Source organism: Cygnus atratus, chromosome 15, assembly GCF_013377495.2.
Source record: "Cygnus atratus isolate AKBS03 ecotype Queensland, Australia chromosome 15, CAtr_DNAZoo_HiC_assembly, whole genome shotgun sequence".
In the NCBI taxonomy this organism is placed as follows: Eukaryota; Metazoa; Chordata; class Aves; order Anseriformes; family Anatidae; genus Cygnus; species Cygnus atratus.
Genome location: NC_066376.1, coordinates 13,545,912 through 13,572,310, shown reverse-complemented (window position 1 = coordinate 13,572,310; position 26,399 = coordinate 13,545,912). Strand labels below are relative to the sequence as shown.

The 26,399-nt window shown below is 48.7% G+C and overlaps 1 protein-coding gene across 8 annotated transcripts; it reads left to right on the top strand.

The window, feature by feature from the left end:
• Positions 1–25,517, top strand: UBN1 (ubinuclein 1). 8 transcript variants are annotated; one of them, XM_035548813.2, is made up of 19 exons: positions 1–105; positions 442–867; positions 2,300–2,386; positions 3,333–3,428; positions 3,724–3,858; positions 4,554–4,657; positions 6,436–6,871; positions 9,526–9,596; positions 10,906–11,035; positions 11,259–11,377; positions 11,869–11,994; positions 12,954–13,097; positions 15,995–16,045; positions 17,200–17,242; positions 17,590–18,819; positions 19,897–20,011; positions 20,084–20,149; positions 20,473–20,562; positions 23,111–25,484. In XM_035548813.2, exons 2-19 carry the CDS (start codon positions 628–630, stop codon positions 23,161–23,163), a joined length of 3,336 nt encoding a protein of 1,111 aa, XP_035404706.1. In that variant the 5' UTR covers positions 1–105; positions 442–627; the 3' UTR covers positions 23,164–25,484. The 8 variants fall into 8 exon arrangements, with proteins under 8 accessions (XP_035404706.1, XP_035404704.1, XP_035404710.1 ...); XM_035548811.2 differs by having other exon boundaries at positions 19,897–20,149; positions 23,111–25,517; XM_035548817.2 differs by lacking the exon at positions 20,473–20,562.
• The last annotated feature ends 882 nt before the right edge of the window (positions 25,518–26,399 follow it).

The following is a 26,399-nucleotide window of genomic DNA, read 5'->3' as shown; positions in this document are numbered from 1 at the left end:
GATTGGGCCCGGCGGCGGCGCGCGGCTTTGTGACGCCGGCCGGCTTCTGCGCGAGGCAGCGCCCCCCGCGGCTGTGACGTAGGAGCGGGGCCGGTGGCGGCGGCGGTGAGCGGGGGGCGGTGAGCGGGGGGGAGGCGGCACCGGGACCGGCACCGGCACCGGCACCGGGGGGGCTCCGTGAGGGCTCCGTGAGGCGCAGCCCAGCGCCGCCGCCTGGGCCCGGGCCTGCCCCGCTGGGCGCCGGGGCCCCGCCGGTTCGGCCGCGGTCGGGTAACGGCGCTGGGAACGGGGCCGGGCCCGGGCCGCGGCGCGGAGCTGGGCCGCTGGGAGCGGGGCGGGCGGCGCTGAGGTGGAGCTGGGGCGGCCGCGGGGGGCCGCGGGGCCGCGGGGCTCGGCTCTCCTGCGCTCCCCCTTGCCCTGACCCCCGCTTCGTCCCCTCAGAGCCCTGCGGCGTTCTGACGGCCCCAGCCTCGGTCGCTCCCCGCGGCATCCCGCCCCCCCTCCAGCTCCTTCTGCCCCCGGCCGCGTCCCGCCGGCAGACTCCCGATGTGCGTGTGCAGCTGGGGCACGGCTCGGCCGCTGCCATGGGAGCGACGCCCTGAGAGGTGCTGAGGGGCGGCCAGAGCCATGACGGAGCCCCACAGGGTTCCCTTCACCACGCTGCACGGCCCGCTGAGCGGCGGCTTCCTGAAGAAGCCTCGGAAGGACGACTCGGAGCAGCCCCAGGATGCGGAGCAGCAGTCGACGTCCATGCGGATCACGCTGACTCTCTTCGAGCCGGATCACAAGCGGTGTCCGGAATTTTACTACCCGGATCTCGTGAAGAATTTTCAAGCGAAAAGCAAGGGTGGTTCCGCAGGAGACAAGGTGAGTGTCCGCACGGCCCGTGGCGAAGCTGAGGCTGTATCTGAAGATTTCAGGGACTTTCGCGGTGGTCTTCTCTTAACGCTGCTGTGAGAGGTGGTGATGTGTTACCTGTGGGGTGCTGAGAGCTGAAACGATAGCTCAGCAGTCACACACCATGCAGGCCACGGAGCTGGGGTCCAGCTGCGGGTTCCTGTTGTCAGACAGCTGTCGTATTCCTCTCTCTTCACTGGCTCTGCACATCAGCAAGCTGACGTGCTGCCAGCAGAGTATGGCGTGTTACGCTGATAGAGCTTGAAGTTGCTTGATCGATCCAAAGTGGTTTTGGTACCTGGTTTACTAGAAGCTAAGAGTGTCTTACAAAAAGCATCAAAAAGAGGGATACTTGTGCAGCACGGGGCTGTATCCTTTCTGGGGACTTTGCTTTACTGCACGTGAATGCTTTCACTGCGGTGCTCGGCATCCATTCCCGTTTGATGGCCGTGGTGCTCTCAGGTGCTGCTTGACAGCTCTGCTTGCCTCCTGGGGGTCATTTCTCAGGTGCAGTGACATGCTAACATCTGTAGCGTCCAAATTCTGTGTTATGGATGTTTTTCTGCGTTGTGTAGTTAGGAAGAGAACGCTGGGCTTTCCACTGACGTGAAGGAGTTGTGGTTTCCCGACTCTTCCAGCGCTGTCACTGCCACTTCTGACAGCAGCACGGTGATGCTCGAGAAAGTTGATCAGGCTCTACTCGTTTTTGCTGCTGCTGTTCAGTTCTGGCTGGCAGTCAGTCGAGGGTTTGTGCTGTTTTCCTGAGAGACAGGAGAAGCAGAGGCAGGTACAGGACTAGCTGAGAGGGCGCCCAAAACACGGAGACTGCAGCGAGGCCCTGAATGCTTGTGGGTGTCACAGGCGCAGCCAGGAACTGCAGAAATCTCATCCGGTAAAGAACGGGGTAAGGACAAGCTCCTCTCGTTTCTGCCTGCTAAAGCTCATTCATGTGAGCTTGAGAGCGGGTGGGAGAGGGAAGGGAGATGCCCCCAGATCTGTTTGTTGGTTGGTGAACAGCAGTGATTTAAACAAACACACAGACAAAAAACCAGAGGGATTTACACAGAATCTGGAGATGAGTGGTAGGGTACTGTCTCGTCATCCTCTCCTTTCTTTTCTGTGAAAGCCCAAGTTGAGAGAAGAGACCCTTAGTTACACCTCTGTGGTTTATCGTTTTCTCCAAGAAACTTGGTTTTTCTTTTCTTGTCCGGTAGAGTTCCGTGTGCTTGTTTCTAGGTGGCTTATACTGAGGAGAACCCTCTAAGAATACTGTCCCAAAGGCTGATTTGGTCTGAGCTTCTGCCTGCGTGTTCTAGTCGTGATGCTTTTAATGCACGTTTAATGGGTTTGGGTGGCAGGGTGACAGGCTTGATTCTGACGGTTTTTGTCTCCCTTTCTGCAGAGGAAGGACCCTGCTGATCCCTTCAATGATGATGAAAAGGAGAGGCATAAAGTGGAGGCTCTTGCTAGGAAGTTTGAAGAAAAATATGTACGTTCCTCTTCTTTATATGATGCTATCCCTTAGAATGGGTAATGCTGTTCAGCTCTTGACCAAGATTACTTTAACAGAAATCAGCAGTCGCTAGCTCTTAACGTTCCTGTCCTCGTGCAGTCCCTTAGTGTGGCTGGAGCGTGCTGCTGCCTGCGTTCTGTGTCTCAGGGCTGTGGTCCCCTCCACCAGTCCTGATACGCTCATAAATCCAACGACAGTCTGATTAAAGGGCATGATATTGTTACTTGGAGTGACAAATGCCATTTACTAATTTATGAAATTTATTCTAAGCAACAAAAATAATGTCCAGGCCTTGCAGTCATGGCGTGGCGTAGCTTGGCAAGCCTCTAAGCACGGTGCTGAGCCTGCTGCCGTTAGGACAATGCTGAGTTGCACAGGGGAAGAGGAGCTGAGCTGTCTTACCCATTTCCTTGCTGTTCTTCCTCTCACGGCACTTCTGTAGATGGCAATAAAACAGTGCTGTGTTTTACAGCCAGCGCTTCTGGATGCGTGAGTTGCTGTGTTGTCTTGTGATGTGAATTGGAGCTCTTGGTCGTCTTCATGCGCTGTGTGCATGCTCGGTGCTCGTAGTGCAGAGTTTGTCCTGGCTCTGCAGCAGTTACGAAGAACTATCGGTCTCTGCGCTGACAGAGAGCGTTCAGGGGAGCAGACCCAACGTAACATAAAGTCTGCTGGTACAGAGCTGGCTTGTCTGTTGGGCCAGCGTTTTATTTCGTTTGGATGCGCTGTTTTTGATTCTTTGTGACAAGGCCTAAAACTTAATTGTACCCTTAGATTAGAGCGCGATGTGGGTCGATGCTGGTTTCGTAAAAGAGCTCGTTCTCTTTTCTAAACTGGCGAGAATGTCAGTCTGCTGTAGCGGGGCTATCCCTGTGGTAATTAGAACAGAAGATGAGCATACCATCAATCTTTTATTGTTTAGGGTGGCAAGAGACGTAGAAAGGACCGTATTCAGGACTTGATTGATATGGGGTATGGATACGACGAATCCGACTCCTTCATTGATAATTCTGAAGCAGTGAGTACCCGGGCAGGTGTGAGGGTGGTGAAACTCAGCTGCCTGGGGGGCTGGACTGGCACCTGGGAGAACGTGAGCTCACTGCGAGCAGGGAGTGTGCCAGGGCTGGGTAACGAGGACTCCTGGGGCAACTGCATGGCAGGAGCACGCTAGTTAGCATGGGTGTCCACGGCCCAACCTGCTCCTCGGGGAGCACAAGTCCCACTCCATCCTCCAAGCAGCTCAAGTACAGAATAAAAGAGATTTTATGAACACAAGTTTGCAATACCAACGGATTGTTCTCTCTTATTTCCAGTACGATGAGCTTGTTCCGGCTTCTCTTACTACAAAATACGGAGGGTTTTACATCAACTCAGGAACGCTGCAGTTTCGGCAAGCATCTGAATCTGAAGACGAGTATGTTAAAGAGAAAAAGAAGAAATCTCCCAAGGTCAGCAAGCCAGCTTTCTAGGAGTATTCCCTCTGTTAGAGCTTGGTGGGTTTGCTGCTTGAAGAGCGTTGACTCTCAAAGTAGAGAGAGACTTGTGAATTGGTGTGGACAGAATAGGCAGGGAGCTGCAGCCTCACAGATGAGCGCTTCATAATCACGTTCTGTCCACGTATTTGATGGTAAAATGAAGCTTGTCTGGCATGCTTGAGGCTACTGGTGGAGTTTCCCGGTTCCCAGAGCAGAAATGATAGCAGCCTCTTGTCACCCCAGAGTGGCTTAGCACTGGGGGAATGATGAGACGCATTGGAGGGCTCTTCTTTCTCGTCTGAGGAGTGCTGGGGGCTTCACTGGGAAGCCAGTGCTTTCGTTCTGTGGCACTGTCTTTTAGAAACAGCAATGTTTTCACAGTGCTGAAGTGACGTGGCTAAAAGGGGAGACAGGAGGAGCGCTTGGGATCCCTTCACCTTTATTGACAGGATCTTCTCCAGCATAAGAGCTGGGTGCACTGTGAAATGTTGAAGATGGAATGTGCCAGAACTGTGGTGATTTGTGTATTTGGTTTGGGTTAACGTGTGGGGTGGGGAAGGAGCTGTTCTCATACTACTGGCAAAGGGCCCAAAGTGGCTCCGGGGCTGCAGCTCCGATCCCGTGAGCAGGAAACACTTTGACTCTGACTCGGTTTTAATCCTTTCCAGAAGCGGAAGCTGAAAGATGGAGGGGAAAAAATGAAGAAGAAGAAGAAAGATGATTCTTATGACAAGGAAAAGAAATCAAAAAAGTCCAAGTTCCCAAAAGCCGGGTAAGGAGGAGTAGGGAACACTTGCTGCCTGGCGCCTTGCTTCAGGGTTACAGGTGGCATTTGTTACGCTGCAGTAGCACGTGTTGTGTCGGGGGCGGCTTGGGTGCCTGCTGCTTAGCCACCGACGGGTGAGCTGCCAGTGCTTCACGAGTCGGGAGGAGGCAGCTCCTGGCTGGGAAAGGAGCACAGCTCCGCAGCAGGACTGTCAGGGCAAAGGGGCACGGAGCTGAACGGCTCTTCCTTGGAGCTCTGGTTAGGCACTGCTGGTGGGAACAGATGTGGGAGAGTGTTGGGGATGACGAATATTGGGACCAAGGTGGGAGAGGAAAGGCAGGAAGGAAGTGCGTGAGCTCAGAGCTGTGTGAGTGTCAGGCCAGCATGGAGAAAGAGGTCAGAAGGCCGTGGGTAGCAAGAGCAGGAAGAAAGTTGTCTGCTGCAGCTATTGCTGGCCAATAGTTTGTATTCCTGCCCAGAGTATTTCTTGGATGAGTGATTAGATTTTCTGTAGTTTCTCTCCTTGAGGGCTATAAACCTGAGTGGTTTTTCTATTCTCAAGGCGTGTGACTGTTCTGCTGGTCTGTACTTGCTCAGGTCTGCCTGGCCTCTTTGTTTCAGTTTATGTCTGCTGCCTTTGTGTCTTTTGCTACATTTTCCTCCTATTTTTTTCCTTCTTCCTGTAACTGTTGTTTTGGATTTCCTTTTTTCTGCATGGATTTGCTTTCTGGCAGCACCAAACCATGTCTGACCCAGTGCAGTCAGTGCACGATTCGCTCGTTGGGAACAAGGGAAGGGAGTTTGCTGCCCTGTTTCTAGCAGAGGCGAGAAGCTTCAAGCTGCTGTCACACTCCTGCTTTGGTTCCTCTGCACTAGTTGTTTGTGCATTTCCAATTCATCCTTCCTAGAACGATGCACAGGGCTAAGTAAGAGCATAACTGGGTGGGGAAGTTTTGAGCTCCATCAGCTCTGCAGTGAGAAGGGACTTGTACATCAGTGGGTCTTGTGCTGAGGCAGTCCTGTCCCTGGTGTGAGCGCTTCTGCACGTCGTGAGCACGTTGCATGAATCTTTGTTTCCCCTCGATTTCAGGTTGCACAGTTGAGCAGGGTTTTACTTTGGGATCCGTAGAATAGGGGTAATGGACGGAGAGAGAGTGGTTTGCATCCCTGAAGCAGCTGTATGCCTTAAAAATGGAATATATAGCCCAAAACAACTGTCAGATTGAGAGGCAGGGGAGTATGCAGAGCAGCAGTGGTACGCGCATCCCGAGTCTCCCTGGTTTCTGACTGTACTGTTTCCTCTGCTACAGCATAATGTGCTTTAGGGCAGTTATGTTAAACAGCATACATCTTTCTGTTCCCTAATTAGTGTTTCATGGATGATAGTGACTAAAGCTGATACAGGAGTTGTGAGACAAGTGCATTCGGGAAGCTTAGTAGGTTACAGAAGAGGAACTGAAACTTAAGCCTGATGAAACTGGATAAGTGAACACCTGATGGATAAGTTACTGAAAAAGAGAGACATGATGGAATGAATGAAAATACTTTGTCCTGTTGGGCACGTGATACCCAGCGAGGCTTCGGGCCTTCAGTCTTATTCTTAACTCTTAGGTATGGCCTTAAGAGGAAACAGTTTATTTTTCCTAGTGTAATTGGTTAAGGGCTAAGACTTTCCAAAGCATTGGTGCATGTGGCTGAACTGGGATGAAAGTATCCTTGTCTGTTCCTCTTGATCTTTTTATTTCTCTCTTAATTTCTTCTCCTCTTCCCTCCTTTGTTTGCAGCTTTACAGCATTAAATGCAAGTAAGGAGAAGAAGAAGAAGAAATACTCTGGAGCTCTCAGCGTCAAGGAGATGCTGAAGAAGTTTCAGAAAGAAAAGGAAGCTCAGAAGAAAAAAGATGAAGAGCAGAAAGTGGTGACTCCACCTGCAGAGCCTCCAGCCCCAAGAGAGGCAGAGGCAATGCCTGACCCCTTGCTATCGCTCTTTGGCCATGCCAGTGATAGCGACCTACTGCAGGCAGCCACGGCTATGGACTCGTTAACTGACCTCGACCTGGAGCGGCTCTTCAGCGAGTCCCCCGAAGGAAGTCCCTTTCACGACGTGGAGGATGGGAGCGATCCTGCTGGGACAGGCTTGGAGCAGGATTTCAAGCAACCGCCCTCCCTCCCAGAAGGACTGCCAGCCCCTTTGGAGAAACGCATCAAAGAACTGGCTCAGGTACAGCAGATCGCTGCCTGGTTGCTGGCGGGGGGCAGCTCTGCTGGGTTCTCCACCCAGGCTCAGAGCACGCTCCGGTGGGGCCAAGCAGGAGCACAGCTTTCTGTCACTCGGTTTGCTTTTATGGCCAAGGCACTTTCTTGAACACCGGCGTGTCAGACGGAGGCAAAGCGCTGGTCCTCAGCCTGGTTGTAGACTGAATTCACCGCTCTCAGGATTTCAGCTGTCACTATGGTTTCTTTACCTCCCTTGGTTAAGCATGGGTTGATGCGATAGGTAACTCCAAAGGCAATTTAACGTGAATGGACTTAAAATGTGAACCAAGGGGGCTGAGGGATAAATCCCACCGTAACGGTTTTTATGTGCTGTGATGAGCAGGGCAGCATTTATGAAGGGGCATGCGGAGTTCTCTATGTAAAATGGGTGCAGCTGGAAAGCATTACCTGCTGTGCAGTGTGGGGAGAGCCCTGCAGAGGGGGCTGGAGGATTTGCTAAAACTCTTTCCTCTGTAACGCAAATGGATGCCTTCAGTGAGGCACGGGTACTGCTCGGCAGCTCGCAGGCTGGAGTCTCCTTGCTGACAGTCTGGGTTCTTTCCCCTTCTTTAACTTCCCAGCGTTGCAGCACTGCTGAGGGAGTGGAACGCATTAAGAAGGGTGAGCATCTTTGCCTGTAGCTCCTCTTGCAGCTGGACTTCTGTGGGACCGCCCATCTTCTCCAAAAATGCCGTAACCTGCCTCCGAAAGCAGTTCTGGAGGAGCGGGGAGCGTTAGGTGCTGGTCAGGGATCCCTCTGCTGGCATGCCAGAGAAGTACACTTTCTGACTGGGGGGTTCTCTGATGGCTGTCACCATCAGCCTGCCAACAAATGCCGACCCGTTTGGTTCCTGCTGTTAGGCTTCCTTATAAATATTGATTTCAAGCCCTAAACAGTGCTTGTAGAGCTCTGCAGTGGCGGTGTGTGTTCTGCCATCTGGTGCAGATCGATTCAGAGTGCCTGTTATTGAAGCATCCCTTGCTTAATAACTCCTGTTACTGAAGATTAGCTTCTGTTAAAGATAACTGTTCTGCTGGGAAATTCTAAGGGTGCGCAGTGGTGACGAGCAGACAGAAGGGAAGTAGGAATTGAAGTAAGTATTGCCACCGCTGATGAAAAGGATGGGCTCTTTGTGGATGTTGCTACTTGCTAGTTGTGCTGCTAACAGAAAACACTGAAACAGCTGCTTCCGAACTCTGTGTGACTCAAAGGAGATTATTGCAGAGGCTTCTGTGATACCAAGTTAATGGTTATGTTGCCGCAAGTTAGGGTGATAGCAGGCAGTCCCCAGAGCTTCCTGCTGCTGTGTCTCGTTGCTGGACTCTGTTAAGAGGGCGAGGACAAAAGGCAAGAAGTGACAAACTGAAGTCTATGGGTCAGTTAGGACTTTGGGACGTGAACTTTGTTGCAGGTGGGAGTGGAGAGGTGCCACAGCTCTGCCTGAGAGCCTGCTGCTTCCACCCCATCAGGTGGGAGCACCTCAGGGGTTAACCGGAGCCTCCAGGCATTTCCTCTTCTGCTTCAACTGGTTTGATTTTCACCCTCCCCTTCTAAACGAACTTTCATGTTGAGGGTTCCCGTTAGCATTGAGCCTTCTCCTTTGATATCGCCAGCTTCCTATGACCTGACAGAGAGATTGCTGCAGGAATGTACGTGCCTTCTGGGCATAATTTCATTGCTTACCAGCCGGAATATGGAAGCGTTAAATCAGGGGATTTCAAAATCACGCCCATCTCTCTTGGTCCCCTTTCCCGTGCAAGGAATCAGTTGTTGTGGTGAATCCCAGTTTTGTTTACATCAGTTCTCCTGCAGTCAAGAGACTGAATGCTCCGTGACAACTTTTTGCCATCTCATTCATCTCCTGGAATTATTTCCCTGCTGGACATATTTTTCATGGGTGTGATATTTTGGGCAATGCTGTGTGCTGCAGTCATAGCTCAGGAAGCTTCCTGAACAGGATTTTTTTTTAGTTTCCATGGTGTTGATAGGAACTAACATATCCCCTCTGGCTACTAGTTTTTCCGTTGGTTTCTTGGCTCAGTGTCCACATTGATCTAGAAAGCCTGGTGATGAGTATCCCCGCCCCTCATTAAATGTGACTAGGATGAGCTTTCTTGTTCCAGGGACAAGCCCTACGCTCGTATTACTTAATCTAACAGCTCCAGGGAGAAGTTAAAACCCTGTCCTAAATCTGTCCCTTCTTCCCATGGGAATTATGCCGAGGAAGCCAGCTGCCACCAAGCAGTCTCCTTTGCCCCGTTAAGTGGGGGAATCTTCACTGCGTTGTACCAGCCCCACTGTACTCAATGCCAGCGCACCCAGACAGGAGAATCCAGATGGGGAAGGTGTGTGGGCAGGCCTGGCTGCACCAGCTCCGGTGGTAGAGCTGGACTTGAAGTGAGGAGGCCTAAGCGGAAAGGGCACAACCTCTCAACAGTCTGTCACCTGGGGCAGCTTCTAGTCCACCTCCAGCAGGTGGCTGGTGCAGAGTTCAGTGAAATAAAGCCGTCTTGTTCTGTAGTATTTTTGAAGTGGTTCAAAAAACCATTTGATTGCTTGTGCCTGTCTATATCTGTATGCGAAACGATGCTGACTTGGCATTATTTGCTATTTTCCAGGCTGCCAGAGCTGCAGAAGGAGAAGGCAAACAGCGATTCTTCACTCAGGATATCAACAACATCATACTGGAGTAAGTGCTGCCAGGAAGGAGTGGGGCTGATGTGGGGAAAGGAGAGTGTCAGGGAGAGCATCGCTTTCTGGTAAAGTCAGGAGCAGGTTTAACAGGAGGTGCGGGGGTGTCCTCCTACAGGCCTTCCACACAGAACATGCCTAAGATAACATGAATGTCTCCTAGGAATGGCTTTCTGCCGAAATGGGTGTACTTGAGGTAGGAGAAGATTGCAGGATATATATCTATAGCTCTCATTCTCAAGATAATGCTTGATATTCGTGCACTTATTTTTTTCACTTGACTTGTGATTGCAGCATGATACAAGAACACTAAATCTCCTCCTGTCAGAGATGTCAGGCATATTCTTTGCTGTCTGTGCTGTATGGAATATTTTTAAACTGGAATAAGGCTGCTGTGTTCAACTGGCATTCTGTGCAAACTGGAGGAACTCTATTTCTGCTCCTTATCTTTGTAGAACTGTAGAATGCCAGGGCAGCTTCACACAGCTGCTGACAATGGCTTCATTCTTCTTCAAGTGCCTGCAGAAGATGGATGAATGCATACAGCTTTGTGATCATCTCAGTGTAATGCTTAAACAGAGGCTTTAATTTTCCTTAAGGTTTATCAAGACATTTGAAGGGAATTGCTGGAAGGAATTTTCTGAGTCTGTTTGCTTCTCCTTTCAAGTGGTGATTATCACCTTTTCGCATTCCAGTGCTGACTGCACAAACATTCCTGATCTGTTGTAAGCCTGATAATTTTCGCCATTTTCAGAAGTGATTTAAAAGAATTTGTATGACTTGGCAGTAGAATCAGTTAGGAGTTTTTACACTGGCAACTGATGCTTAGAGGTGGCTTAAAAAGCTAGTTTCTTAAGTTATGTATAACTGCATAGATGGGTTTGACATGCATTGACCTGTCTAGCCTGTTCACTGGGAAGTAAGTTCAAGCCCAAGGGATAAAGTTTGATTCTGTATTATCCTGAGTTAGACCACAGTAGTGTCTGACAGAAGCAGCGTGTGCCTCTCATTTCATTGTCTGATGCTCCCACTCCTCAGCTGCCAAGATGAAATGCAGAATAAACGAGATTGCTGATGTATTTTGTTGTTTTTCAAGATACTCTGAAGCTGCAATGAAAGATATAGCTTGGGATAAAGGACTTGAGTCCATTGATTCTAAAATATAATGAACTGTCATGTAATTTGGCTTGCACTTTCTCCCTCTCTCCCTGCCTTCAGCTTCCCAGGTTGCATCACAATTGCATTTCAGTTGCTTAGAGGACCCATGCCAGGTCCCTGGTTAATGCTGTGTTTGTCTTGTTCTTCAGCATAGAACTGCAGACCCGGGAGCTGAACAGCCAGATCCGGTCAGGGGTGTACGCCCACCTGGCTGCATTCTTACCTTGCAGTAAGGACACTCTAGTCAAGCGTGCCCGTAAGCTTTATCTCTATGAGCAGGTGAGTGAATTTGGCGGCACAGCCTTGTCTCATGTGCATGTTACCCTGATCTCTAGAGCAGAATTGTTCTCTGTGTAATGTGCTGTTGTCCTCCATGTGAGCATGCTTCAGGCTCCACAGCTGGTGGTGCGGATTCCAAACTGGCAAGGTCTTGTCCTGCTGGTTTGAGTGTCATGGCTGAAACACAGCGCAGAACCTCAGTCTGCTTTGTGATGTGCTCTAGGGTGGCCGACTGAAGGAGCCTCTGCAGAAGCTAAAAGAAGCCATTGGTCGAGTCATGCCAGAGCAGATGACTAAGTACCAAGAGGAATGCCAAGCCCATACTCAGGCCAAATTTGCCAAGTAAGCTCATTGTTTGCTTGTTAAGCATCTGTAGCTTTTCTCGGCAGGTTCCCTGGGACCTGTAGGCTGCTCTCATGAAGTTTACCACCTGTTTTCGTTCTGTATTCAAGAATTGCTGATGGGCATTAATTGGCCTAATTAAGCTTTTTGTCTTCTTTGCACTATCTATACTGATGCCACCTACAGCAGCATTGATGGGATCAGAACTTGGCTGAAGTGTTTCATTTCTGCCCAGGCCTGTTTTTAGAAAGATGGCAGTCTGAGCACAGTCAGGCTGGATCAGACCTGTGGTCTCTACTACATAGTACTGGGAAATTTCTTCACATTGAGCACGTAGCTCAGCTTGCACCGTAAGCAAGGTTTTCAGGCCCTTTTCTGGGGGTTTGTTATCATTGACTAGCAAGACCTCTGAACAGTCTTGTTCAGAGACTCATCCTCGTTTTGAATTAGCCAGGACAGTGACTTCCACACTGTTTTCATCTCTGTTTTAGAATGCTGGAAGAGGAAAAGGACAAAGAGCGAGATCGAGTTTGCTCTGATGATGACGAGGATGAAGAAAAGGGAGGAAAACGCGTTATGGGACCACGAAAGAAATTTCAGTGGAATAATGAAATCAGGTTTGCATAATTTAGATATTAAGGCAACCTGTGACTTGCTTCACTTCCAGCAGCGCAGAATAATACATTTTAATGTTTGTATCTTGGTTTCAGAGGAGCAGCACTAATGGCTTTTAGTAATAGTCACCTTGGAGGTTTGTGGAAACCACTACTGTGGTTACTAAGTCTCAACTTTAAATACATCGCAAAACTAACCTGTTTTCAGGTACAGACCAGCTCTGAGAGAAGCACTAAGCCTCTGTGCGGAGGCCAAAAAGAGGGACAGATCTTTTGGCAAAAGAAGTAACTTGGTTGAATTGCTGAAATCCTACCGACTAGACTCTTAAACAAGACCAGATTTCTGGCTGTGAAAACAGTTAAAGCTTACGGGGATTGCTGCCCCTGACACCCAAGGGTCGGACAAAGAACAGAGTGCTGGATGAAGGGGAGAGTGACAAAGGATAAAACAAGAATCAATCGTGTTATCTTTTTCATCTTATTCCATAACAAATTGGGGTGCTGCTCCATAAAAGATTCATTTAGAACAAAGAGGGCTGCACTTCCTGCCTTCTCATTGCTCTCAGCAGAAACTTCTGCAGAGGGGTTTGGGTCCGCAGCTGTTAAATAACGTCTGTAATTCTGTCACTGGTTTACCACCTCTGCTGTTTGAAGATATTAAAATGGGAAGGTGTATAAGGCTTTTTTCCTCTGGTGCATCTGTGTCTGTGTGCACACCTACAGAGAAATGTGCCAATCCCTGCCTCTTTCTTACAGAGGCAGTTCAGGGTTAGCTTTATTAGCAGGGTGTTTGGAATGTCCGGACTCGAATCCTGTGCTCAGCTGGCTACAGTCTGATCCAGAATACTTATGCAAAGCCAGGCACATCTTAGCATATTCATCTAGCCCTGGATAAGCAGAATGACCTCCATCTGGGGAAAGTTAATCCAAGTAACTGTATTTGAAATCTTCCTGTTCTTCAGGGAGCTGCTTTGCCACTTGGTGAAGATTAAGTTGGATGGTTATGAGCTTGACAAGAATAAGGCTCAGTCTCTGGAGGATTATGTGAAGACCTTCCTAGATGGAGAGGTGAAGCCCCTTTGGCCAAAAGGCTGGATGCAGGCCAGGTGAGCAAGAATCATGTTGTACACCAGGGATTCCTTATCATAAGGGACCTCTGAAGGTCATTAGTCCTACCCCTGTTCAAAGAAGGGCTAGCTTCAAAGTTAGGTCAGATTGCTCAGGGCTGCGTCCTATCGAGTTTTGAAAGTCTCCATGGATGGAGATTACGACAGCATCTCTGGGCCACTGTTCTGATACTTCACTCTTCATGAATCTCTTCTCCTTATTTCTAATCAGAATTCCCCTTGCTGCGCTGAACCGACTGTTCCCTCTTTGCTTTTACTGAGTGCCTCTGAGAAAGGTGCCTCCGTCGTCTTTGTGGCTCCCTGTCCCCAAAACTCTTTAGGTAGTAGAAGATTGCCATTAGATCCCTCCTTGGTCTTTGCGTTTTCCAGGCTGAGCAAACCCAGTTCCCTCAACCTCTCCTTGTATGTCACATGTTCCTCAGCCATCTCAGTGGCTCTGGACTGTCTCCAGTTTGTCAACATCTCTTGTATTGTGGGGACCCTGAAACTGGACGCTGTATCTGGATGTGACCTCACAAGTGCTAAACAGAGGAGAATAAGCACTTGAACTTTTGGCTGTGCTCTTGCTCCCAGTATTTAGTTAGCTTTCAGCAGTACATCCTTGCAGCAGTGGCTTGTGTTCTGCTTGTCTGCAAGGGCCCCAGGTCCTTTTCTGCAAGGCTGCTGCATTGCCAGTTGTCCTCAAGCCTGTGTGGCTGCTTGGGGTTATTCCATCCCAGCTGCAGGACTTTGCGTTTGTCTTTGTCGAACTTCACAAGGTGTTGTTGGCCCCTTTCTCCAGCCTGTCTAGGTCCCTGTGAATGGCAACCGTGCCCTCCAATGCTTCCCACCCTGTTTTCACGTCGCCTTCAGACTTACTGTGAGTACAGTCTGCTGTCGTCCAGGCTGTTAGCGACGCTGTTGAGTGGTCTTGGCCCCAGCATTGACCTCTGATGGATGCCCCTGGGTATGACAAGTCACGAGTTAGAACTGGCACTGAGGTGAGGCTGACTGGCCAGTGGTTTCTTGAATCTGTATGACAAAAGATCTTTTCAGACCCTTGGGGAATTCTCCCCTAGACCTTCCCAAAAGAAAGCAAAGCAGAAAGCTTTAGCGACTTTGGGACTTTCACGAGACGCATCAGAGTCAACAGAGTAAGTAGGAATTGGGTGTGGTTTTCTTTACCCCATCCCGTGTCTTCACTGCTGTTTCCTGCTCTTTCATGCCCTCCATCATCCATGCCGTTGAGCTGGCGATTGCAGAGAGCCATGCAAATTGCAGAGAGTCATTCTGCTGGGACTGTCATCAGCTTCTAGCCTGCTTTGTTTTGCTCACTGGTTTTAAAACAAGTACAGTCCAACTGCTGGAATCTCTTATCTTAAAGAGCTGGATGGCACTGTCTTCTTTCTCTGCTGAATTTGCTTTTTGGGTTTCATGGGTACCAGCTCTTAAGAGCAGTAAGTGTGAGAAGCAAATTACAGATCCATTTGGAAGAATCCATAGCCATTTACTGCAGTTGCATGTGCACATGAAGTACGGTATTGTGCATGTTTGTGGCGTGCCGCTCAGTGCGGGAGCTGAACGATGGCATTAGGAGCTGGGTGCAGACTCCTTAGTTAATGAAGATACTGCCAGCTTGGGGTCCTGGCTTGCCAAGCTTAAAACCTCTTTCTTTGAATAAAAGTAAATAAATATTTTCCCTGGAGCTGTAGGTAAAACTGTTCTTAAGTGTATTTGTGTTCCCCCAAGACTCGGTGTAGAGAGCCCTCCAGGGAAGCTGACCACAGAATGACTGAAGAAAAGTGGTTTTCCTGGTTGCTTTCCGGTGGCTAAAGGACAATGGTTTCTACTCCTGGGACTTTGTGGTTTAAAGACAGAAGCTAGTCTGCCATCCAGGCAGAAATGAAGGGGAGGGTTTGACAACATTAAGAGAATTGTAAACGCTTTTCTGTACTAATCAGCTTGGTTCGCTGTCACTGTGAGCACAGAAGTTCATCTTCAAGAGGAGCCTGAAGATGGACAGAATAGCGACTTTGTGTATGAGTTCAGAATGGCCCTGCCATGATTTCTGTTTTCCTGTTAGCACTAAAAGGTGACTAACGGAATATAAGGTTAAAATATATGTGCTTTTTAAGAGGAAAAGGATGACAAAAGTCTGTCTTAAAAATTCAGGATGTTAATAATCTGCTAGGAAAGCATGTTCCACGTGTCAGTACTGATAAGCTTCTCACCCTGACATCTAAGAAAGCAGCTGAGTGGCAGCTGTTTTAGGTGAAATAGTGCTTGTGTAAGATTCTGGTTTACTTAGCTTCAGTAGTAAAGGTTTTTGGATTCTATTTATTGGTCTGTTAGTTCTATTTATTGGTCGTGGCTAGACAATTGCTACAGAAATGGCTGTGCTAATTTGAGAAGTCACCTCCGCTGTTTGCTGGGGATGCAAAGGCAACAGCAATGTGAAGTGTGAGGGCTTCTCATCCGTATCGCTGTACGTGAGGCAGGGAAAGGAAACCTTTCTCCCTTGAAGTTGGTGAAGAGCTCTTGGATGATCTGCCAGCTCTTGGATGATCTCTGGCAGCAGTAACACCCGGCTTGAACGATTGTACTGCCTCTCCAGCTGGCTGTCAGCTTTTTAAGCTGGCAGAGCTTTTTTCTTAGTTATTGTCCAACGCCCGCCTTAACGGCCTTTCCAGCGCCTACAAGCATAGCTCCCCCCAGAGGGAATTGAGTGGGGGTGTTCAAGAGGATTTTCCTGGAAAGCAGATGAATATTTGTTTACTCTCTGTGGTTTTAATTTCACTAAGTCCCCTGCTGTACTGTGCAGCTCTGTCTCCAGTGATCCCAGCTGCTCTACTGGGTCTTGCTGGATATCACTTCTCATTGCTCTCTTCCCTTCTTAGGACACTGTTTAAGGAGAGCAGGCGTGTACACGGACACCTCACATCAGTCCTGTGAGTATCGCGCAGCATTCCTTTAGAGTGATAACTGGTGAACTCCGTTCCCTGGGGCCTGGGTGGATCATGCAGGAGCACCTGAGCTTGCTTGGCTCCCGTCAGATAGTTTGGCGCTGCTTCATCTGGGGAGGTCTAGGGAGAGTAGTTGTTTGTGTGTGACATCTCCCAACAACAGCCTTCCTGAGGTGCTTGAGCCTTAGAGTAGGCTCAAAGATAAGAGCTTTGAAGCCAGGTTGCCTCCTGGCCTTGTTCAACAGACTGGAGTCAGGCCTCTGTGCTAGGCCTTGGGAGGCAGATCAAGGTAAAAAGGAGTGCGCTGCCAGCACTGTGATTATTGCTACCTGTTCAGTCAGTCCTCCCTGGATTCTGGATTCCCTTTTTCTTGTTGCCTGGTTGAAGGAGGGGTATGATGAGCTCAAGCTAGTGAAGGTGGGAGAAACAGGCTTATGGGTGGCAAATCAAGAGAGCCATCGGAATCCAGCTGGGCAGGTGCTTTAATGCCAAAGGGTCTCGTGGATCTTGCTGGCAGTCTATAACAGACGATGGTATGGATTTAGGTTGATGTCTGTTTGACAGACGGTCCTGTTCTTGGCACTGGATGAATGAGGGGAAGTATGAGAGAGTATGAAATAGTGTAGTCATCCTTCCCTCAGCCCTGTCATTCCAGCTGTTCAGGGATGTCTTGTACCAGAGACTGCATCTGACCAGATCAAATGATCTATTTTCCGTGAATTTGGCAGATGCTTTTGCATCCTTGACTTCTTCTGGGAACCAAAAAGAAATTTGTAGCTTTTCTCCAAAATAGTCTGTGTATCAGTTTCTCTCTGGGTATTGGTATAGCGGTGGGTTCCAGTAGTAGCTCCTGGCCCTGCAGCTGGTGCAGGATGTGTCTGTTGAGTGCTTTCACTGCTCTGCTACCATTTCAGAGACTCTGCTCCGCTCCCTAATTCATTCCCCTGTGTGGGAGTTGGGGCTTCCTAGAGCAGCAACAAATGTCATATGGTTTTGAATCCTAGCAACCTGAGATGCTGCCTCTGTTCTTTGCAAAAGGCTCAGTGGATCGTCATTAACAGGGCCCAAGTGTGCTCCCTAATTGAATGCTTCCCTGCAGGCATTCAGTGAGCCTGTTTCTTTTCTCTCCCTCAAAACAGGGCGAAGAAGAAAGTTATCGCACCTACCAAGGTGAAGGTGAAGGTGAGTTCTGTGTTTTCTGGTCCTCGTGGTTCCCAGTAGTCGAGTGACTGCCCTCTCAGATCCTGTTTTTGAGCCGTGTATCTATGCATCAGGTGTAAGGAAGTTGTATTCTTAAACAGCACTAGTCTGCGCTGGGCTTCAGGAAAAACTGGAACAGCAGCTAGAGTTGATGGCAGCAGGAGTACCAGTCGGGAGGGTGTTGTGGGGGACCAGCAGGCACAGTAACTGTGCCTTTCGTCCCAAAGGTACTGCACCTTCCATCCCAAAATCAGGAACCTTTCCTTCCCTTTTCAGCCATAAACCCTGCCTCTGTTCTGACTCTGCCTTTTGTTGTCATATTGTTCCAGGAACCCTCCTGTAAACCAGATAAAAAGATCTCTGTTTCTATTCCTTCAATGCACTCAAGCAACACCTTGTCTTTGTCATCAGAGCCCCAGGCAGGAGGTCTGGGCATCAGCGCCCAGACCAGAGAACTCCTGTCCCTCGGGACAGCCCAAGCAGCCAGCAGCACTGGTACTCCTGCTGCCTTCATGGATGACTCCTTGGATGAAGACTTAATTCATAATCCTACTACCTCCCTTGAAGCAGTCTCTAAAGAACTGGCTGTGCTCAACAGCAGAGCGGGAGGGAGCCCTGACTTTACTCTTTCTGGAGCTCCAAAAGCTCCTCCGGAGAAGATCCCAACTCTTGCGTCGTCAGAGGAGAAGAGGACATTTCCAAAGGCCAGCCCTGCCCCTACATCATCCCCTGCTGGCTCTCTCCAGTCTCCTCTAAATTTCCTGGCTGAACAGGCCCTGGCATTGGGCCAAACTTCTCAAGACAAAAAGACAGAAAACTCTAATTACAAAGAACTCTCTTGCCAAGCCTCACCCAGCAAAATCCTTTCAGACATACACCAGGCTAAACAGAAACATCACAGCCTGGTCCGACCAAGCCATGGGCCTCAGACCTCCACCCCAGTGCCGGGCGCTCAGGTGAAGGTCTTTCACTCAAGCAATCAGCCACAGAAAACTTTCACCTCCCCGGCTCCATTTGTCAAACTGCAGAATTCCAAGTCCTCCTCCCCATTGCCCCAACGCTCTCTCCTCCAGCAGGTCAAATCATCAACCAAAGCTCAGAGCTTCCATTCCTCTGCCTCCCCAGGCAGCACCCAAAACTCCAGCAGTTCCCACAAAAGCCCAGGCTCATCCTCATCGTCTATCAGTTATACAGGAAAGCACTCAAGTGGCTCTAGTTCTTCAGGACAATCTTACAAATCACCCTTTGTTTCTGGTTCCCTCTCAAAGCATGGGGCTTCTTCCAGCAGCTCCTCATCGGGAGCATCTGCAAACCAGGGCTGCTCCTCAGGGAGCTTGCTGCCCGCTGTGCAGGCCCCTTCCTCAAGCCAGGCATCCAGCCGCCCCTCCCCGAGCTCCTCAGTGAAGAAGACGTCTGTTTCGCAGAAGCTGACTCTGGTGGCACCTCCTGGAGGTTCAAATGGAGATTCTAGTGGGGGCACTCAAGGGGTGGCCAAATTGCTGACCTCCTCCCTAAAGCCAGCTGTTGTCAGCAGCACCGCATCTTCTACCTCTGTGCCGGTAAGCGAGAACGTGCTGACCTAGCCTAATGTCGGGAAGGAAAGGCACTGCACTGCGTCAGGCAGTCTCCGATCTTGAGACCCGAAATGGGGACTTCAAAAGAAGTTCCTGAAAGTCTTGAATGACTCTGTGGACTGTGGCTGCTTAGGCTAGGAAGACCGGGCCTTTGCCACGGGTCTGTGCTCCAGAATTCAAGCTTTCATTTTCAGTGTAAAGTAACAGATAATCAAAATACGCTGGTACCTTCCAGACAGCAGATTTTGGACAGGCTGTGTAGTGTTCTTGGCCTGACACTGTGAGTTATGGGGACAGTAATGTTCCTGTTTAGGCCAGGAGGAAACACAGTAAAGCAAATTGCCATGAGAGCTAAAACCATTGCATAAACTAAAATTATAATTACCAATTTGTTTTTAATTAGGTCTGCTAATTTGACCTTACTTAAATTATCACAAGTGATTTTAGTATTATTGACACTTTTCACTACTGATCTATAGAATTAACAACTTATGATACTGGGCTATAAACTCAAAATGCCTGCCCAGCTATTTTCGTCCACTTCCTGTTGCTCCCCAGTTACTCCCATAAGCAATGAAGCGATGTTTGGGTCTGACAGTTCAGTGGGATATAGCGTCTTGTGAAGGACTCCCGGGATGCCTATACAAACTTGTATTGTTCAGCCATTGCATTTAATGATGTACAGGCCTTGTTTTTCATCCGCAGACACTCCTAATGTAGTTGCGTTAATTCGTTGTCAGCTGCTCGTGTCTGCGTTCTGTTGTGGCACGTGGAAGGAGGCGAGCAATTTGATGGATATGTTTAAATGGGCCTTAAAACCACATGCTCTGCCTGTTGGAGGCGTAGTTCCAGAGTAAGGGAACAACAGGCTCAAATCCAGTATGGTCATGTGTAGAAGACAATAGCATCCAGCAGCTGGATTTTTAGTGTTCTGGACGCCTCTAGGTGACCTCGAGAATTGGCAGCTCTTGGGCCCTGGCTGTGAAGATGCTTCTTGCAAGTATAAATGTTGACATGCCTTGGTTTTCCCACTCCTGACTGACCTTTTCTGTTGCTTTTCAGAAAGGAACTAGTGGAGCTGTGCTGCTAACGAGTTCTTCCTCCTTAAGTGTCCTATCTCCATCCTACAAGTCCAACAATCCAAAGCTGACAGCTGCCCTGAGCTCCACCCCTTTAGGTATTATCTCTCCTATTCATACCTTCCCTCTTCATGTCATCTCCTTCACTTCAGACTCCTCCCCGAAAGCAGGAGTATCAAAGGATGCAATAGTTACAGGACCTGCTCCAGGAACTTTCCACCATGGCCTTGGCCACAGTGAGTGTACTGCTCATGCATGTGTGTTACTTGTGCCTGTGCTGTCGAATAACAAGAAAACCAGTGCTCTGCTGTGTTAACCCATTGCAGACGAACTCATCTCTCTTGCTGTTGCTTCGTGCTGTAGTTCATCCATTTATATCTCTAGCAGTTGCATTTGGAGAACCTTGAGCACATCCTCACATCCTTGTAGCTAGCCCAGAAGTCCCAACAGCTGGAAACTAAGCTATAGGCTCTAACGGCTGCAGCTCCTCTGCTCATTTCTGTCTTTGATGTGTATTTGTTCTTTTTTTCCCCTCTCCTTTCTTTGTTTTTCTCTCTAGGTCTTCTAGCTGGCTTGCACTCCAGCCCCCACCATGCAGCGCCACTCCCACATTCTGCCCTGTCCACTCATTTACCGCAAAGTCTGCCAGGTAACTTGTCAGACGGTCTTGTTTGTCTTCTGCGTCGTGAGTCATCCTGTGTCTCAGCAGGAGGACTTTAGGGGTGAAAGCAAGGTTGTTGCCCTCCTTGTCTGACCAGTGTGGTCGTTGCTGAGACCTCCGGCCTCCCCACGGTACAAAGCTAGGCGTAGCCCTCGGTGTCCTTTACTGTTTTGTTAGCCAGTGCAAGCTTGTGCGCTTCTGAAACAAGGAGCCCTCAGTGCTTAGAGCAAGTGTCGGTTCCTGGAGGTATTTGGCTTTGCTGCTTGTGTCGTGGTAAAGGATTGTTCTGCTAGGATTAAAGCTGTGCCTCTTTATGCGCAGTCTGCCAGGACTGCCCAGAATTGAATATTCTGGCTCTGTGGAGTTTTGTCACTGGTAACCTATGTAAAATGTGTCAGACCAGAATGTCTCGCATCTGTGCGCTGAGCTAATTGCCTACATCTCCCTCACAGGTTTGTAGTGTGAATGCAGACTGCTTCACTTGGTGTTGATGATGTGATGATTTTGCAGCTAAGCCTGCTCTCGCCTCAGTTTGATGCCTGCAGGGCTAATGCATAAAAGAAGAAATTTCCAAAGAACACCTCTGCTCGTAAATGGAGTCCTGCCTGCTGTGTCCTGGTGGGCTGTGAGTGTGCAAACAGGGCAGCGCTGTTGTAGAAGGAGAGAAGGAAGGGCAATAAGTTCAGCATTCCGAAAATTGAAGTGTAGGGCTACCAGACTGGGCTTGTCTGTTTGGGGAGTTGCTTATGCCACTGGTGATTGCTACAGTTATTTTTGCTTTATTGATCAGGTATTTGTTGGCTCTTCAGTGCCGTACGGCATCACTGGCTTAGTACCCGCTTCTGTTGCGGTTGTGTTATTGGGCAGCATGAGGCTGGTCAGGGTGTGGATGTGCCACCGTAACGCCGTGGCACTGAGGCCAGTAGCGGATGTGTGGGTAAACTGCTGGAGGTAATGTGGTCTCCTGGTGTGGCTGGGGTGAAATGCTTGGCTGTTGAGGACAGCATGTGTTGGCTGGAAAAAGAAGAGGCTGCTGTGTGTTGGTTAAAGTTCAAAGAGTTCATCTCCTTTGCTTCTCTTGCTGAAGCTTGTGTGAGGTGACTTGTTCCATCTCTCCAATGTGGTGGAGCAGAAGAAGCAGCCACCAGCAGCAATCGCTGGTGTGAGGGACTTCTCCTTCCTGTTTGTGAACTTACAGTTTCAGGAGAGTGAGATGATCGATTTCTGTTTGAAACAGGGTTGTGAAATGTCTTATGCGTCACGCAGGAGGTGTTCCCTGCCTCATTATTTGAGGGAATTTAGAGTGGTTACTTCCCTGTTGCTTATAGGGCTTAAAGCAAAAGATTTTTTTGACGGACTGCTGCTCTTAGGCAGGGCTTAGGGCCACGAGAGCTGCAAGTACACACAGTGTGACTAGGAATAAGTGGGGACAAACTGGCCATTGAGACAGCTTCTGCAGAGACCTGCTTCCTCACTTGGTGTTTTCACATAAATGTTGAAGACTGAGATTAGTGCTATCACTTCTGGCAATATTACCAATTGTGGTGCTTTGCAGAAGATCAAAGTAGCTGTTTAAGTGGCCACCATGGTCTTAAAACATATTACATGGCTGTATCGCTCTGAAAGCTGCAAGGACTCTGGTATGATGGGAGGTTGCTACAAATGCAAGGTGTTGATGTCTTATGTGACCGCTTGTACCAGCATTCATCAAAAAGCGTTTGAGCAAGGAGCATCCAACGTGTACTTGTGTGTTGTCGCTGCTGCGTTTGCTGATGGAGGTGCCTGCGTGCTGGTGCTGTGGCAATGGCTCCGACTGCTTGCTTTAGGAATACCTTGTGCTGGGACTGAGATCTTGCATGGAATGAACTGTCCTTGTCCTGGAGAAGAAGCTGTTGCTGCTCTGCTTGGTGCCACTGCTGCTTGACTGCACGTCTCAGTACACCCATTTGTTCACCGTAGTCTGACGGTAGTTTTAATTGCTCCTGGAGAACTTCTTATACCTTAAACTTCCTTACTTTTTTCTGTTCACTGCATTTTCTCATTTCCCCTCATGTCTGCTCCTTTCTCTTACTCCAGTGGTTAGATTCCTGTGACTCCTGTTACTATCAGTGGGCACCTAAGGCCTTCATTACAACGGCAAAGGTCTACTAATGGTTATATTTCAAATCAACTTTAGATGCTAGGCAGCAAGTACCATGTATTTATAGTTCCCTAGACAGGGAGACATGGTAGCGTGGCTTTTAGAGGAGGGCATAGACTGCCAGGAGAGTCAACGCAGCAATCTGAATCTGTGGTGTGGTGCTTTTGCTGGGAGGCCATAGGAGGCCTTGGTGCTTCCTGTGACTCTTGCTTAGGTGCAGAGCAAGGGCTGCTCCCAGTCTGCAGATGTCTCCACACACATTCTCCCACCCCCTGATTCTTGGGGCTGCAAAGGGAAAGTACATCTCTCCGTGCAGAGATCTTGCCACCCCGGCTGCACGCAGCTCCACGGAGCTGATGCTGAAACCCCTTCCCACTTGGTTTTATTTTCTTGCAGATGCTTCTCAGCTTCACGGCAAAGGGTCCAATGCACAGCAACGGAAATTGTGACGTCTGCAAGGAGGGGAGCTAGAGCACACATAGGATCAAATCCAGAGGACCAGGTCATGGATACCGGCTGCGTCTTTTTCTCATGACAACTGGAGAGACTAAACTGCAATGAGGAGCTCATTGGTGTGTTTGCTCAGAGGCTTTCAGAGCGAATCCCCACACCAAGGGCTACCTTGAGCCATGTCCTAATGAGAGAAGCACTTGTAGCACTGTTTTATTGCTGCTGCCCTTCACGCATTCCCTGGCACTGGCACGAGCTAGAACACGCAGGGGAACTCGGGTGGCTTGGCTTTCTCGCAGAAAGTCCGGTGCTGGTGGATTCCACCCACCTGTGTCTACGTCTGCCAAGTACCTCCAAGTCCAGTTACCTCCTTGGTCTCCCAGTGGAGGGTATGAAAGGTGCTTCTTTCTTCTGCTTTGGATTTACTTGGATAATTCTAGCACTGCCAGTGCTTTCTGAAGACATTTGACTAACTTTTCAATTGTACTATAAAGCTGTGCTACAGTTAATTGGAAGACTTAACGTTTCCTGTGTGGTGAATCTGATGAACCACCTGATGTTCCCCTCTGGAGGAGAATGAAGACTCTCTGAAGAGACATTTCTAGATGCACTCATGGACATTGAGATTTCTACATATTTTGGTTTTTGGATTTTTTTCCTCCAAAGGGATGCTTTTTTCCTGCTCAGTTTTATCGTCATTGCCATCGAATGCATTGGATTGAATGGGACACTTCTCAGCATGTCACATGTATAGGAAGACATAATTCCAGTGCCTTTTATGGTGGAGCAAGAATGGACTAGTGACACACATTTCAGCCCTATTTTGTGTGCTCCTCAACCCTTTTTTAATCATTCTGTATTTAAGATGTATTCTGTTTTATTTAATAGAGCTTTTTATGGTTGCACATCAAAAAAAGCTGCACTGTCTGGACTTCAATGGTGTCTTGGTGACTGCAAACACAGTACCAAATCCAGCAAGAGCACCAGTTCTTATCCGAGTTTGTGCAAGCGGGTTCCAGACCCTCCCCTAAAGCCATTCTTTCCTAGGGTCGTCAGTTATGATCTCTTTGGTGGGCAGAGGGAATGATCTAGATTAACCAAGGTCACTACTATTCAAATGAATCCCAGAGAATAATATTGCTCTCCTTGATGATTTCTGCACTAGAATCATGTGCTTGTCACAGCTGCAGGAATGGGGACCATCTGGAGTTGGGGTGTGTCATTTTTATTACTATTTTTTTAATGTTTTTAACTCTTAGACCTAAATATTTCTCCCCTGAGCACACCCTTTCAAACTGTGCGTAGCTAAAGGCAGGCTGTGGTTCCAAGTGAGCTTTATGGGTTTTGGTTTTCTGCTCTCCGCAGTCTCTTTTCTCAGGCCCTTATAGCCACATCTGAAACATGCAGTGGTGGCACTGATCTGCATAAACTTTACTGGTATTTCAAGCAAAAGCTTGCAGCCTTCCTCCTTGGGCTTTGGGGAAGGATGCTGACACCGAGTATACCAGCAAATATCTGCTTTTATTTTCCCCATTTCTGGTAAGATCCATGATGGACTGTTCTCAATTTGAGCTGTTGAGTAATTTCCCAAGATCAGTGCGTTGCTTGTATTAAAAAAAAAAAAAAAAATGCAGCTCAGAATCAAAATTTGTTTACAGAAAATACCTAGGTTGTAGCAAAAGAGCCAAAGACGGAACTTGTGTTACTAAAACTAAGCACAGCAGTTACTGATGGTCTCTGATCAGCGGATGTCGCACAGTTCCCATTGAAGGCCTAATCCTGAGAGGTGCTTTGCACCTTTAACTTTCCATGGTATCTGGAAGAGCACGCAAACGCCTGGCAGGATAGGGACTCAGCGAGTGACCCGAGGTACTGGTTCTACTCCCTCTCTTTGCTTTCACTTGAATGCTTCTGCTGGGAGGCACCCATGTGCGTGGCCAGAGCAGAATGCCCTCGTTCTAGGAATTTAGTGAAGCCTCTTGCCTCAGGGAAATGTTTATTTGGTGGAAATTCTGTGGGATATTTTTTCTTTACATGCTATAATGAATGAGTGAATGGTATTGAGCAGAGTCGCAGCAAGGCAGAACCACGTGGAGACCTGACAGCTGACGGGGAGCCAGGAGTCCGGCACCTCTGCCTTGACGGGGCAACTTGCAGCACTTCGTGACAGTGTGGGGCGGCGAGGCTCCCATGGCACTTACTTAGTATGGCAGTTCCTTTTGGGTGTAAGAGCTGCGGTTTACTATTATATTTTTTTGTGTGTGTTGGGACTGTCTTGCTGAAGATGGTGGGGGTGGTATGAAAACTGTTAATCTTGTACAGAACAACTGAATAAATTGTTTCAAAGTTTCCAAAATGCTCCTTTTTCCATCTCCTTCCCTCTGGTTTCATGATTTTGTTTTCAAGAACTTATGTTTTAGCTTGGGTGATCATCTCTTGATCATCTGTTTCCTGAGTGACTACTGAATCAATTACCTTTTTAGCTAACATCTTTTTGTGAGCAAATTACAGCTCCGTTTGTAGCCACTGTGGTGGTAGAACTGGGCCCTTTCATTTGGTGGGTTTGAAGTTGACATCTGCTGGAGCAACAGTGTGATCCTGCGTGGTCCTTTCATTCACAGAGGTAAAATAATTGTGTTAATCTCCAAAGCCAGGATGGGTCCGCAGTGAATGCGCTTACTGCTGCTTTTGTTGATAGCAGAGTTTGCTGGGGCTCAGGTACTGAGCTCTGTGGGGACTTACCGCAAGCAAGTGCATTGTATGAGGAATACAGGCTGGGGCTTGGGCAGAGCTGGACGTGAGCATGGTTAAAAGGCGCCACAGATCTGCCAGAGCTTTCACTGGATGAGTTGGTGATATAATGTGAAAAAATTCTGGGGTTTTTTTGATCGTCTGCATGCCTAGAATCTGGTAGGGAGAGAAGGGAGGGCAGGTGTTCCCTGGTAAAGCAGAAATTCAGGAAAAGGAAATAATTGTGCTCCAGACATGGAAGCCTCTGGTACTGTCCCAGAATAATTCCCTCTTCCTGTAGCTGCAGTCCCATTTGCTGGTGCAGTTTGCTACCATCTCATGCTGCTAATTAGTCCCAGCTAATGCTGGTTCAGCAATTTCCCTCTTGAGAAAGAGTCAACATCTGAAATGGTCAGTCTTATTTTTATTTTTTTAAATTCTGACTCTGAAATGACATCTTCTTGCAAAGCCAAAGATCAAGAGATTGCCATAATAATAAAGGAAA

Coding starts and splice junctions, on each gene's coding strand:
- UBN1 (XM_035548811.2), top strand. CDS start 628: ATGACGGAGCCCCACAGGGTTCCCTTCACCACGCTGCACGGCCCGCTG. Junction 868..2,299: donor GTGGTTCCGCAGGAGACAAG/GTGAGTGTCCGC, acceptor CCCTTTCTGCAG/AGGAAGGACCCTGCTGATCC. Junction 16,046..17,199: donor GGACACCTCACATCAGTCCT/GTGAGTATCGCG, acceptor CCCTCAAAACAG/GGCGAAGAAGAAAGTTATCG.